Below are 15,013 nucleotides of genomic sequence, written 5' to 3'. Positions count from 1 at the left end.
TATCACTTCTGTAGGAATATCCCACGCTCTTTCTACACTGTTTAAACACTCCTAGAGGCCTCTATGGATTTAACTGTCAGCTGATATAGTGCAAACTGCTTTTTGAACACCAGCAGCACTAATTAGTATTCCATTCATACTGTACATATGAATCAAACACATTAAACATTATATGGTACCTGTATGCACAGTTATCCTTTTACATAGAATTAATTATATTTACTAGAAGATACTCTTTTAAATCAAATGAGTTGTGCCCCTTGTTCATGACATCATAAATGCCTCCTTCTGGGTCGCCCTTTTGCTTGATTTAATAGTAATGAAGCAATGGAGAGACTTTACTGGGGATAAACACTACCTGGTCCCTGATGTCTTTTGAGTGGGGTTTCAGATTTCGGATATTTGTGGTTAGCAAAGAGCTCACTGTCGGACATGCATTGCACACACAGCAGTAGAGTGCTATGTGTAGGTTACAGAAAAACATTTGACACCAAACAAAAATTGCAGCAAAATAAATAAATAAATAAAATGGATGGAACCGCTAAGATGCTCATGAAATGCTTATAATTTATTAATTTTTTTGTCTGATAAGAAAACATGGATGTGAAAACTATGGTGGAAACACATTTACTGAATAAATTCCTTGATGCACAACAAAAACTGTGCCTCAACAGATCATGTAATTGAACAACTGAACTAACCAGTTAACCAATCTCATTGCACAAAATCTCAAATGTTGTTTCAATCAGTCTGAAAAGCCTGAGCCAAAGTCTGTCATCAAAATGATTTGGTATAATTAACTCCCAGAACTTTCTCACATAGTTGTGTTCCCAAACATCATTGGGCTCCAAACACAAGCAAACACAAGCAACATAATGCAGTTTATTGCTTTTCATCTGTTTGCTCTAAGTAATTTTTGTATTTTAAAAAAGACTATAATTTTTAATTAATACTTGGTGCCTGTTTCCCAGTAAGTGATGAATTTGTTGTCTTGAATGTATAGGATGGAAAATGTGCTTTATTTGCAAATGTTTTATGCAATATTCACATTTTCTGCACAACTTAATTTCAAAAAGTAAAGTTTTGAAGGAAACATGGCCATTGTTGGTTCCAATTTCTGATCTTTTAAAATAATGTTCTGTGAAGAGCTGCAATCTCTTACCAAGCTGCCCAGGTGGTTCATTTCTTTGTCTAATTGATGCCTTTTCTAATTCATCAAGCCTGGTAATGCCTCTCCAACATAGCAAATTGCCACAAACAAGAGATGGAACACAATGCAGTCTGTCAAACACACACCTACTCAAAGTAAAATCTAAGTCATGATCATGAAAGATAAATTATGAATGCTCTGTGTTGAGTGGCTCATATAAGCATGTAATACATGTCAGCATTGAATTACTGCACTCACATCTGCCTGATGGTGCTGGAGTCATTTACACAGATGTGATGCATCATCTCCTCCCTCTATCTCTCTCTCTGGTTGATCTGTGGTCATTCAACATGCCATTAGCTGCATGCTGTGGAACTGCTTCACATTCTGGTCAGGCTGGCAGCTGGCTGCGGCTAACAGAGCCTTTCAGAGTCTTGCATGTGGTGCTGTTTTGTTTAATATTTGAGTGTGGGAGAGCGTGTAGTAATGCATAACAACATACAACACTCTTAGAAACAACTGTTTAAACCTGATATTTTGTAGGGTAAAGAAAGGGAGAGGTGGATTATGGACTGTCTGCTGTCAGGAGAGTTGCTTCGCATCAGTGGCAGGAGTAATTGTACACTTTTCAATCGATCTGTCCATTCAGTGCATCTCAAAATTTGTAACGCTATATCGTGGCATTCCAGGATTAGCTCATAAATCAAAATACATAAAGTGCTCATTTTAATGATTCACATTTAAAAGCCATTTGTAAGCCATTTGCTTATTTCTCATTAGGGCAATAGTTTTTCTTCAGTGTGAATTTGCAGTCTCTGAATACTAATGCAAGCAGCATATTTCAGGGGTTTATATTAATTCCAGCTACTTCAACTTAAAAAACTTTAGTCATTATAGGACAGTGTTGTTTTCCAATGAATAACAATGGGGCAAACAATGGTGTGTTTAATTTCAATTTCCCACATAAGCATTCCAAGATGTCTTCTCTCCATTTGGAACATTGGCTGAAAGTACAAGATGCCTTCCCAAATCCAATGTGACCATGTAAAGCGTAGAGAGAAGCGACTCTCATTAATCTTTCACATCTGCCCTGCTGCTAGCCTGATAGATGTGGCACATTCACTCCTCTGACAGTGGATTAAAGACATTGGACAGAGAGGAAATGAGACAGGTGTTCCAGTTGTAAACCTACATTACTCCAGCAGTGCTGCACAATGTTGAAATAAGTCATCTTGGAAGTGTGTTGTCTATTTTTAGGTTACATCATCTTTCCTCATCAGCTTTGATGGCCTTTCTAATGTGCTTTTGAGGTTTGGGCTGCTCTATGGTCGGTTTAATTCCATTTAAAAGGAATTTAATCTGTTTGTATTTTCAAATTAAATGTTTTGATATTACGTTTCATTTACAGTACAATTATATTACCCCATTTTAAATATTAAATCAATTTGGGATAAAATTTGAAAGCAACTGAAACTGCACAATTTTTTTTTTTTTTTTTTTTGTGTACAAACATGGAATGAGTTAAGATGATTTTTAAATAAATATATATTTATGAGAAAACAATTGATGCAATTTGAATATTATTATTATTATTATTATTATTACAAATCGAATTACTATAATAACTGTTGGACTAAACATAAGAAAGGCTGTATAAGGAAAGAAAGGAGATTACCATTTTAATGGTTTCTGATTCTGATCTCCTGGACGAGGTGGACAAGCAGGCAGATAGTATTTCTGATATACTACCAAGCAGAAAACAATTAATCTATGAGAGAGATAAGCTTTCTTCATACCTACTATAAAATGCTCACTACCTCTCTCAACTTTAGTCAGTAGTCTTCCTCCATTAGTGTTCACATGAAAGTGCCTGCCAATTCTACCAGGTCTGTTATAGTGCTTCATTTATTATTTGTGATGTAATTATTATTATTATTATTATTTCTTTATTTAATTTCTATATTTTTCTGTCAGTGGTGTCACACAATTACAAAAAAAAAATATTTTGTCACATTATGTCTAAAATTTAGTTAAAATTTACCAATAATATCTTTTTTAACTTATCAGCATCATGGATGTAAAGTTTTTTTTTTTTTTTTTTTTTTTTTTTTTTTTTTTACTTGGCTAACTTTTATTATTTTACTAAAACGTAAAGGACAAATTAATCTTTTTAATAATAATACAGGCCTATTTACCCAACAAGTTTACTATTGTTGCAACTTGCAACCCTGTTTTCTGATCTATTATTTCATAACCCACACAGCAAACCTATAGGTTCATTCGCCCAATGCTCCCTATTATTTTGCGCTCTCTCTCTCTCTCTCTCTCTCTCTCTCTCTCTCTCTCTCTCGCGCTCTCTATGATTTTTGCCTCAATAAACTCAAACTAATTTGCTGCTTATTAATAGTTAGTTCTTAAATTTGGGGATTAGGGATGTAGAATATGGTCATGCAGAATATGTGCTTTGTAAGTACTAATAAACAGCCAATATGTTAATAATAGGTATGCTAATAAGCAACCAGTTAATAGTGAGAATTGGTCCCTATAGCCTGCTAAAGTGTTACCAAAATCATTATTGTATCTGAGGAGGACTTTGAGCAGTTTCTGATTTATCCCAAACATACCGTTTCATTCTTATAACTGGAAGCACTATCAATTGCAGACAATAGATGTGCAGACTTCCCTCCTGCGGGCATCCATAATGATAAAAACACTCTCCACCATTTTAGAATGTGATATAACAGTGAAATAACCACATCCACACTGAGGCATTATTGACTCAAGTCATGTTTGACTAGGAGACTTTCAAACTGTTTGTGATCCAAGAACAGAGAGATGGTTTTAGCCTTTTTTGAGCTATTGTTTCTGGAACTTGAATCAACCGTACATACAGCAAGATTCCTGCCTGTGTCAGTATTATAGATTTCTTGCCGGTACATATGGGTTGAGAGGGATGCATTTGATGAGCCAGATTTAGGCTAGTGTTTTCTACTGACAATCTGAGTATTGATCTCATGCCTCTTCCCACTGAGATCAAAGAACATACTTTGGCTCCCTCATTAATCTGTGACAGCGATCCCAAGACTCTCTGCATCTTAAGCACACCACAGGGATTGCAGTTTGGTGCAGTTTATTGCCATGATAATGGTACAAATTTTTTTTTTTTTTTGGTCAAAATCTATTAAATTACAGGTACAGTATCCTTCAAAAGTTTTTAAAATGTTTTTTAAAGAAGTCTTTTATGCTCACCAAGGCTATATAGTAAAAACAGTTATATTGTGAAATATTATTACAATTTATTATATATATATATATATATATATATATATATATATATATATATATATATATATATATATATATATATATATATATATATATATATTTATATATATATATATATTTCAGCAGCCATTACTAGCCATTCAGCAGATTTCAATCTCACATGATCCTTCAGAAATCATTCTAATATGCCGATTTGCTGCTCAATAAGTATTTCTTATTATTATCAATATTGAAAAGAGTTGTGCTGCTTATTATTTTTTTTTTTGGAATCTGATGTTTTTTTTTAATATTTTTTAGAGTATAGAGAGAAAGAGAGAGTTTTTTTTTGATTTTGATAATTTGTAACATTATAAATATCTTTAATGCCACTTTTCATAAGTTTAAAGCATCCTTACTGAATAGAAGTATTAATTTCTTTCAATAAATGAATAAATAGATAAATAAATACAATCTTTCTGACCAATGCACAGACTGCAGACTTTATAATGTTCTTAAAATGTTACGACATTTAAACGTTTTGATTAATTCTAACAATTTTAATTTAAATGTTTTTCTTATTAAACTCGTGTTTGAATAGAAAACAAAACAAGACGCATATGAAATGTTTGATTGTGATTGAAATTCCAGCACACTTTACTAATGCACTGTGTGTTAAATAAATAAATATTGTTATAATTTTTAATCTGTGCATTACTAAAAATCAGTCAGGCTCACATAATGCGTGTTTTGATGCAGTAACAGTCTCCTGCTCTCCAGAGCATTTATACTGTGTTCAGAGCTGCAGGCTCTTCTCAAGGTGTAATGGAGGTGTAAGTCTGTTTCCCCTGTAACAGCTGGGTCAGTGCTGCAAAATACACATTATCCACACGCCTGTAAACAGCAGGTTCTGGGGCACAGCTACAAGGAGTGAGGAGAAATCAGATACAATGCCACTGCACCAATAGCAACTCCAATCAATGGGAAGATGGGATGTAAGCTTAAGAACCGTGAGCATTCAACTTCAGCTGTATCGTCTGTATTAAGTATTTGCTGCAGGGCTTAAGAGTTTGTGCTGTGAACATTTAGCCTGCTCGACTGAATGAGTTCCACAATAAGGACTCTTTTTTTTCTTCTAATGTATACATGATAGTAAACATCCTCTGAAGACCTGCTCTGTTTTCCTGTACTGGTGGGCTTTGATTATGATAACCCATAAATCATTGCTGCTCCATGCTGCAGAATAGCCACCACTGGTGCCATTCTTTGCTTGCAATTTTGCAATCAATATAGCTTGCGTGCTGTTGAATTGTGTCCATGAATCTCTCAGCTGCTGGAGTTATGATTGGTTAGAGTCACATTAAACTTCATCCCCGGTGACATATATGGGAATGGATGTTCTCTTGGACCGTGCAAATAGAAATTGCTTTGCACTTTCATCCAGTAAAACTGTTACCACTCTGAGTTAAGTAATGGACTTACCGCACTCTAATTCAGCATTTTCATGTGTTTTGCATAAACCTTGTTGTTTATAACCCTCAAGGAATAATGCTTTTGCAGTGTCACTGCAGTAAATAAATATACAATAAATATACATTGTTAATACTTTACAATAAGGTTCATTAGTTAACATTAGTTAGCTACTTTAGTTAACATGAACTAAGAATGAACAATAATTCTACAGCATTTAGTAATCGTTTTATTTTTATTTATGAATGCATTATTAAAATCATAAGTTTATATATATATATATTCCATTGTACCTTGATTTAATCAGTTGTTATTCGATTTAATCAAAAATTACTCCTTCTTTTTTAGCTTTTAAATACTTTTACTTAACAAGATACTTAATTGAGTACATTTTTAACACATTCCCTTGGTTCTACTTGATTTGAATTTCTCTGGCACCTCTACACCTATATTTAACAACATCATCGGCATATATTGGTAGCAAAGCAAAGCTATTGGTTGTTATAGACACTTGCTCTGGAAGAAGTTATGGACTGACTCTTACTCTTGTTCCCAGGGTGCTCTGAATGCTGCCTCAAATGCCTGAGTGGGATTCCCTACGCCTCTCTGATTGCGACCATCCTGCTGTATGCCGGGGTGGCGCTCTTCTGTGGCTGTGGTCATGAGGCTCTCTCTGGAACCGTCACCATCATGCAGACCTATTTTGATGTTGTCCGGTCGCCTGTTGATGCCCTGGATGTCTTTACCATGTGAGTGGCACAATACCAAAGTCATAAAAAAAAGAACATACAGTCAGGCTTTGCTGTCTGTTAAAATGTACATGTATCTCATTAAGTTCATGTCACCAGTTCTTAATAATGCAGTACTGAAACTAATTTATTCATTCATTGTCTTCATTTGTGGTTTATCTTTACCATTAAGCATGATGCAGACATATTGCATACACTTTACCTTTATTCAAGTTATTTAGCCCTCATGCTGTGGTCCAGTCATTTGGACCCAGAGAGGATTTTCTTTTACCTGAACATGCTAGTTAATGTTATTACATTGGACTAAATAGCTATGTACAATATATAGCACAGCTCAAGGATTAGCTAATAGGAGCCATACAGAATAATTTCTGTGTGATACTGTATATCTACAACGAGTAAAGAAACGCACTTTATAATTATTATAATGAATTAAATTGAATTCATTGAACCTTGTGTTTACATCATTCAGCCTTATAGGAAGTGGAGATTGAGGAGAGTGTTATTTAGAAATATATTTTTCCACACACACATTTCTTAAGAACAGTGACACACAGTTTTCTGATCTACCATGTTAGGTTTTGGCATCAGTCCCACTCAGAGAATTAAGTGTTCTGAAATCGCACCAGATCAGCCAAGCACACCTGCTCACCGGAACCCCACTGGTGGGAAGGAGAGCAGGATGGACAAAGAAAACAAGAGAAAGGAGTGGGTGGAGGAAGGAATAGTTGCTGTGTGTGGAGCAGCATTTTTCAGCCATTTTACCTTGTTTTACCAAATACTTTGGCGTAAGGCTTTGAAATGATAAAATTAGACAGTATAATTGAATTTAATCTACACACAAAATTAAGTGGATAAAGGCTTCACAAAATACTTTGTCACCAATATGCTCCCTGTTGTCTTATTGAATTACCATTGTTTGCAATATAAGCACAGACACTCTTTTCATAAGGAAATGACTAATTATTTATTGTTTTACTTCCTCAGGATTGACATCTTTAAGTATGTGATCTATGGAGTGGCAGCAGCCTTCTTCGTTTATGGTATTCTGCTGATGGTGGAGGGATTTTTCACCACTGGGGCCATTCGGGACCTCTATGGGGACTTTAAGATCACCACCTGTGGGCGCTGTGTCAGTGCTTGGGTAAGATCAACCACCCATCTAAAAGAACTAATGCACAGGCAGGAGAGCATGCATATCATACATCCCTAAATTTATAAGTTACTGAAGTTATGGAAATTATATAGGTGTCTTTACACAGCCAAGTTAAGACTGCTCTGTGCCAGCTCAGAATTCAGTGTGAAGACAAACTGCAGCATTAAAGCAAGACTAAATTATGCCTGTCCTGACCCACCTTAGATGCTAGTATCACAGTATACATTTTTAATTGCTGTGCATGCATTTATACCACCTCTGAACAGCATTATACAATCTGTGTAAAGATACTTCAGTGCCACTTCATAAGCGATTCTGTGCCACATTTGAAGTGTAAACTATCTCTTTCTCTTTCCTTCAGTTCATCATGCTTACTTATATCTTCATGTTGGCTTGGCTGGGAGTTACAGCATTCACCTCCCTGCCAGTCTTCATGTATTTCAACATCTGGAACACCTGTCAGAACATCACACTGGTGGAAAGTTCCAACGTTTGCTTCGACCTGCGTCAGTATGGTGCGTATCTCATTTCAACAACATCTGGCACCTTTTCAGTCATTTCTTATGTTCTATGCATGCTGGTGTAAACCAAATACTTAGCCAGCAAAATAAAATAAGGATCTATGGATGGGAACGCTGCCTAGGGCTGCTATTTTCTAGTCACATTCAAGTGGATCAGGATTACTAAATAAGTATTAGTGAAAGTCTAGCTGGCTATAGGGCTGTAAATGGCTGAGATTACTTAAATATTGCAGTTTATTTCATGTTTTAGTGCAGAAATTACTGAATGTGACAGACTACATGCATTAGACATCCAAGGGCAGAGGATATTGAAAAATAACTAATTTATTATAAAAACTGATTTTTTTTTTCTTTTGCAGCAGCTAAATGACAGAATGCATATACAGTATAAACACTATTAAGATATCATTAAACACTCTTGTTACATATTACAGAACACCACGGTGTATCATTACTGCTGGAAGCACCATTATAACTTTTAAATATAATAATTTTAAAACAGTATTGCAACATCAAAGGTTGCATTTCAAGGTAGGAAGACATCAAGGCACATCCGAATCCAATGTTAGCTTCACTTCCTGTCTCCTGAGATGCCTTCATCTGATTGATTTTTGAAAGCAGCATAGATGTATCCTTTGCTGCCTTTGATATCCCACAATCCTGTGTGTTCCATTCCGTGATGGTTGAGCTAAAAAAATAAAGGTGGTATCTGAAAGTTGTGTTTGGTGGTCAGTTTGTGTGTAAATGTGTTTCTAACCAACTTTTTGCAGCAAGAAATCAGTCTCATAGTAATAAAATGTTCGCTTAGTTGTCACCAAAGCTTTTTCTGTTTTGTTGTAGATCATTAAACCGTTACGCTGCCTTAGAAGCATCTTCGAAATCAGTTTTGTGAAGTGACTTAATGCACAAACGCTGCCTGCAAAGTTGTTGCCTGATAAAGTGGCAAGGCAACAAGTCAGCAGCCTAAGCATTCGGACACAGCCCATGACTTCTACATGTTTGCAAAACTGAACACTAAATGGCAGCTTTGACATACCTACTTGTCATTTATGTATGTACTATCATTGCATTATTAATAAATCTGCTGTTAACACATCTCACTTTCTTTAAATTGCAGGAATTGTGTCCATCGGTGAGGAGAAAAAACTGTGCACTGCTTCTGAGAACTTCATCAAGATGTGTGAATCTAATGAGGTCAGTTGCCAGTTCACAAGATGGGCTTATTTTATCCTATCTTTTAGCCTTCATCTAAATTCAGTCCACCATTACAGTCAGCGACTTATGACATAAAAGTAGGGTGGGAAGTGAGCGAGAGAATATGAATAAATTGTGAATTTTCCACGCTTTTAAGACTGAAGTCATACAGTGCAGCGGGTGTTTTCACCATATAAATATGTAATAGTTAAAATGTAATATTTATTTGCAAGATTGTGCAGCTCCTTGTATGGACAGTACCACAAGTCATATGCCAGCAGATGTTATGCTTTCACAATATTATTATTATAGTAAAGATGTCACTATTGCCTGGAGTTTATCATTTTAGATTGTTTTGGCGATCTAGCGCCAGATTTACAGCTTGCACCAGTGCAAACACTTGCTGTCAGGATTTACTAAGGCATACAATGAACAATTTGGATAGTTATTTTGGCAACTAACCTTACTGCATATGCATTTATAGGAGTTTTCCTTTATGAAAAAAAAAAAAAATTAAATGAACTATGCAACATGATTTACTAAGGTTTGTGGTAGTCAGTTTACCGGTAGTTTATTTGTTTAGTAAATCTGGCTCTTAGGTTTATCTGTACTTCTTGATGACTTGTCAGTGAACCCATCCACGTTTTCTCCTCTTCAAAATCTTTTTTTGTCTTTTCTCCAGCTGGATCTGACATTCCACTTGTTTGTCTGTGCACTTGCGGGGGCTGGAGCAGCCGTTATCGCCATGGTGAGCATTTCCACTCTTTCTTCCTTTCTTTCTTGATTGCGCAGCTTCTACACTATACAGGTTTTCCCTAAATCTATATTTAGGTCAATACAATGAAGTTTAGATTGATTTATGAGTTTCATTAATCCCATGATTCCAGTGACACCTTCAAGTATTATGAAATCTAAGCACAAGTGTGTTATAAAATTACAGTGATCTACAGAATTACAGTGTATCAGGAAAGAATGTGCAGGCTTGTCTAAAATGCAATATACTTCCAAGGCCTCTTGTAACATAGTGAGTGAGCAAAGAGAGAAGACGACAGAGAGAGAGAGAGAGAGAGAGGGAAAGGAATGTTCATCATTGGAAAATGCAGGAGGTGTTGTTGCCATGGAAACAGAAGAGGAAAGGGAAGGAAGGAGAGAAGCTAGTTTGGAACGGCGATAAGTAATTGTGAGACACCATTTTCTTTGAGGCAGCTTTTCTACCCTTTGGTTTGAACCTTGGAAAGCTGTTTTTTATTGGTTAATGTAAGGAAGGAAAATGATAAAATGATAAACTCCAGGCAATAACTTATGTAGAAGGTAAATAGTATAGCATCCAATTAATTTGATGTAATGAAATACTCTAAGTATTTTTGCACTGCATTGTGCTTTTGTTATCTGCTTAAGCATCCTTGCAGTGTATGTGAAAAGCATAATTTTTCTGCAAAGGCAACTGCCCGACATTATTTATGTGAGTTAACTTTATTCCACACCGGTTTGGAAATGAGAAAACAGCCTGGACATTAAGTACTTAGAAAAAAAACTGCATAATTTGTGCTCTTTTGATTATATAATTACATCATACCTTTCAGAGAATACTGCTGCATGCTTGCAGTTTGATGATTTGTGCAGCAATAATGCCACCCATTGGTTTACGGAGGAACTTCAGAAAAAAGTAACTAGTGTGGCATTTGCAATGGAACTGCAGGAGTCAACATTGTCCTGGAAATGCATATAATTATAGCACAATTTTCTGAACAATCCAAATTTAAAGGGAAAGTTCATCCAAAAATGAACATTTTGGCATGAATTATTTAATCTGTTGTTCCAAAAAATCACAGAGACATTTTGCCGCTCTTTTTCATACAATGAAAATAAATGGTGACCAAAGGCTCCTAAAACGCATACTAAAGGCATCATAAGTCTTTCCCTCATTTGTATGATTAAACATTGCATATGAATATGGAGTAATATGGCACATCACAGTTGGTTATGAGACCCACAAGAACCAATGACGTTTGCCTTTATAGTGGTTCCTCTTGATGCACATATTCAAATATACAAATATCGTGAATAACATTTAAGTGCTTTAAGGACAAGATTATCAGTAAATAAAAAAGGTATCATACGGCTTCAGAAGACTTGGAGTTGTTTGGATTTTTATGACGCTTTTTGGAGCTTGACAGCTCTTGTTCACTTTCACTGCACTTTGTGTAAATAAAACATCTCATACTCTTTTCTACAGGAGAGAGAATATCATACAGGTTTGGAACCATGTGAGGGTGAACAGGAGTTAGGAATAGGGTTGTTAGGTGGCAGCAAGTAACCTTCTTCCTTTCCCTTTTTTTTCAATGACCTGGCTACTGTGATAGGTGGTGGCCGTGTCTATCCTCATCCATAACCATGTCATTCTGACATCAAAGAACACGGGGAGATACTGCACGCGTTTCTGAAGCCAGCTCCCGCTCGGGGTGTCCCTCCCGACCTCCCGACACACTCTCATTCCACCAAGGGCCCCACCACCATCACCCACAACAGCAACTTTCATAATGACGTCCCTTAATTGGCTTGATTAAAATGACACCCAGGCTCTTCCATTTTGCAATATCATTTCAGTCCCTGTCCTTCCCCCACCTCCCCAAGTTAACCCACCAGTTACCAGCGATAACAAGTGTAAATGAACAAACTAACCTGGCTTATATTCAGCTGGATCTGGTCGCCACATCGTCTGACAAGGGAAACAACTGATCTAGTTGATCTCCAGTCTAAACTGGGCCACTAAACGCCTCAGTCTCCAAAGTAATCCTTTTGACCTCTTTGTGGGTACAGATGGGTCATCAGCACTAACACTAACCCTTCCCTCTAACCACTGTGTTGCTGTAGGTGCACTACCTGATGGTGCTGTCAGCTAACTGGGCTTACGTGAAGGACGCCTGCCGGATGCAGAAATATGAGGACATCAAGTCCAAGGAGGAGCAGGAGCTTCATGATATCCACTCTACTCGCTCTAAAGAGCGTCTGAATGCATACACATAAAGCATGCGCTCATGCGCACACATATAAATATGTATACATGCACACAAACACACATAAGCATGCCCTTCCCCTCCTTGAAGACAAACATATAAACTAAACTTAACTATATTTAATTTCCATGGTTTCAGGGGTAAGGGATTGGATGGGATAGGGTGGTAAATAACTGTAACACTTGGTATGTAGGGGTGTGACCCAGAATGTTGGTCTTGGGACGTGCTTATCGTCTCCATGGCAACGACTCTGACTACCCAGGATTTAGATTTCGTTTTTTTGTCCTTGTTCCGATTGCATTTCTCCTCTACCTCCCTTTTCCATTGACATGTTTGAGAGCACACTAAGTTGAGTGACTCCTCTTTTGTACCACATACTTTTAGGTTTCATTGGGTCTTGTTAGGGGGTTTGGGTTTAGCCAAAGGGATTAAAGAACACTTTTCACATTTTTGTATTACACACGGATGATTTGCGCTCTTCAAGCTCACCCTATAAATGGCTAGTCATGATTTAGATTTTCTTTAGACTTTTTAAAAACCAAAATGTGACCAAACTTGTAACTTATGATTTACAGGTTAATTGCTCAAGCTGCCACACTTATAGCAGCAACAGCACAAACAATGTACAGATTCTTTTTCCAACAGATTCAGTTTTGGAGTGCCAGGGATTTCAAAAAGTACCTTAAAGTGACTTTTACTGCTATACTGTAGCTTGGCCTAACTGTATATTCTAGCTGTGCGCAGTATTAATGGAAGGTGTGACACTGGTGCTTTGACAGAGATGGCTGCTGACTGGGAAAGAAGGACCGAGAAAGAACATCTTAAATCAGCTAGAGTGGTCAAGTAGGATTTGCCTTGGGATATTTGCTTTCTCTCATCCATTGCAAGCCATACTCTCACATGCAAATAACATTTTCAGGTGTTTTATTGCTTAGTTTTAACTTTAACTTTTTAAATGCAAGTACTCAAACAAAAACACATTTTTCCATCATTCATCTGAACTGTATATATCTCTTTAAATGTATACACATTTCATGTCAGTTCATCTCGACAGTCAGTGTTAGTTGATATTCTTGAGATTTTCGTTTATATCAGAGAAGTATAAATCTAAGTGGAAAAGTTGATTGCAACGAATCTGCCAAACACTGTGGAAGGTTAAATAAACAAGGTTTTACGTAAAAATCGAACCCGTTCTGAATAAATACAAGAAAGATATGGATGTACCAGCATGTGTTACTCAAAACTCAGTGTTTTGGCTTGGTCTTGCCGACTTCAGTTGCCCTACTTTTGCAGTAAAGTACCTTTGTCAGTGTCTCAAAAAACTAAAATAAATAAAAAAAGCTAGTTTTTGTGCACTTATGGACCATTGTGAGTTTTTTGGTGTAAGTGCATTTGGAATCAGCTCTGAGTCCCTTGTACTCTTATTAGTCATGCAGCTTTTTTAAAACCACAAAAGAAACTTGCATTAGGTAAAAAAAAAAAAATAAATATAGTTGTTAACTGTGGCATGATTATGCATCCTATGGTAATAGTTTTAACTAACTCAAAAGAAAAAAATCCTTTATTTTGATTTTTACACTTAAGACTGTCTTGCTGGGGTCAATTATATATATTTTTTCTAAATGTGCAGTATTACAGTTGCTAAGCTAACAATATTAAGCTAAATATCTTATTAGGTTGTAGTGTTTGAGTTTTGTCCTTTGTGATGATTTTTCCGAACCATGTCTTAAACCTATTCTTGTTATGATGTCGCATATCCAGTATTACCCTGACATTGCTTTCAGCTTTATTCACATACTGTACTAGTTTTTTGTTGTACTTTCACTGAGAATGCTTTGTAGCAGGCAGTAAAATTAACTGGTTTTGTACATAAATGTGCCAACAGCTTGACAGTGGCTTTTTTCTTTTCGAACTGTAGGAACAAAGTTGCTTGCGTAAATAAAGACACTTGTGTACTTGTTAATTTGTTTTGTTTAAATTGTTCTTGTTTGTTGTGGGTTTGGTATGTACTTTATTTTGAGGCCATGTAATTGAACTTTTATAAAACATGTACTGTATAGTTTAAAACAATACATAGTTAAAAATGCATTGATTTTTATAGCACAAGGAAATGCTGACCTATAGCATGGTTACAGGGAACACCCAAGTCTGTGAATTTTGTCTTTCCATTAATCTATAAATTATTCAAGACATCCTTTTTAGCTAAAGTAATTTGTCAAATATGAACTGGTTTTATGTTATAGTTAATTTAACAACATATTTATAAATTAACATTTAAATATTAACGCAAGGACAGTCCTTGCATGTCAAGATGGGACTGAATGTTCTATGCTCTGTGCTAACCAGATCTATATCTGTGAACATGAAAGCAGAATAATAAAAAAAATTCTACAGGTGGAATACATTTTATTGCAAACTTAAAATGTAACATCTATTTAGTCACCCTCAGGCCATCCAAAATGTAGATGGGTTTGTTTCATCATCAGTTGCTCCCT

The 15,013-nt window shown here is 36.1% G+C and overlaps 1 protein-coding gene across 3 annotated transcripts in view; it reads left to right on the top strand.

The window, feature by feature from the left end:
* The window catches only part of LOC109055831 (neuronal membrane glycoprotein M6-a), a 46,027-nt gene extending 31,546 nt beyond the window's left edge, over positions 1-14,481 (top strand). For 2 of the 3 annotated variants that reach the window (XM_042758528.1, XM_019073015.2), the window contains exons 2-7: positions 6,438-6,630; positions 7,618-7,774; positions 8,148-8,301; positions 9,425-9,501; positions 10,184-10,249; positions 12,376-14,481. In XM_042758528.1, coding sequence (XP_042614462.1) covers positions 6,438-6,630; positions 7,618-7,774; positions 8,148-8,301; positions 9,425-9,501; positions 10,184-10,249; positions 12,376-12,528 — 800 coding nt within the window. In that variant the 3' untranslated portion in view covers positions 12,529-14,481. Of the gene's footprint in view, positions 1-6,437; positions 6,631-7,617; positions 7,775-8,147; positions 8,302-9,424; positions 9,502-10,183; positions 10,250-11,864; positions 12,000-12,375 lie in introns of those variants that run through there. The other variant, XM_019073016.2, reaches the window with a different exon arrangement.
* The last annotated feature ends 532 nt before the right edge of the window (positions 14,482-15,013 follow it).

The sequence above is a fragment of the Cyprinus carpio genome, chromosome A1, assembly GCF_018340385.1.
Source record: "Cyprinus carpio isolate SPL01 chromosome A1, ASM1834038v1, whole genome shotgun sequence".
NCBI lineage: Eukaryota > Metazoa > Chordata > Actinopteri > Cypriniformes > Cyprinidae > Cyprinus > Cyprinus carpio.
The sequence above is the reverse complement of the archived record's forward strand: the minus strand, read 5'-3'. Positions and strand labels throughout refer to the sequence as shown.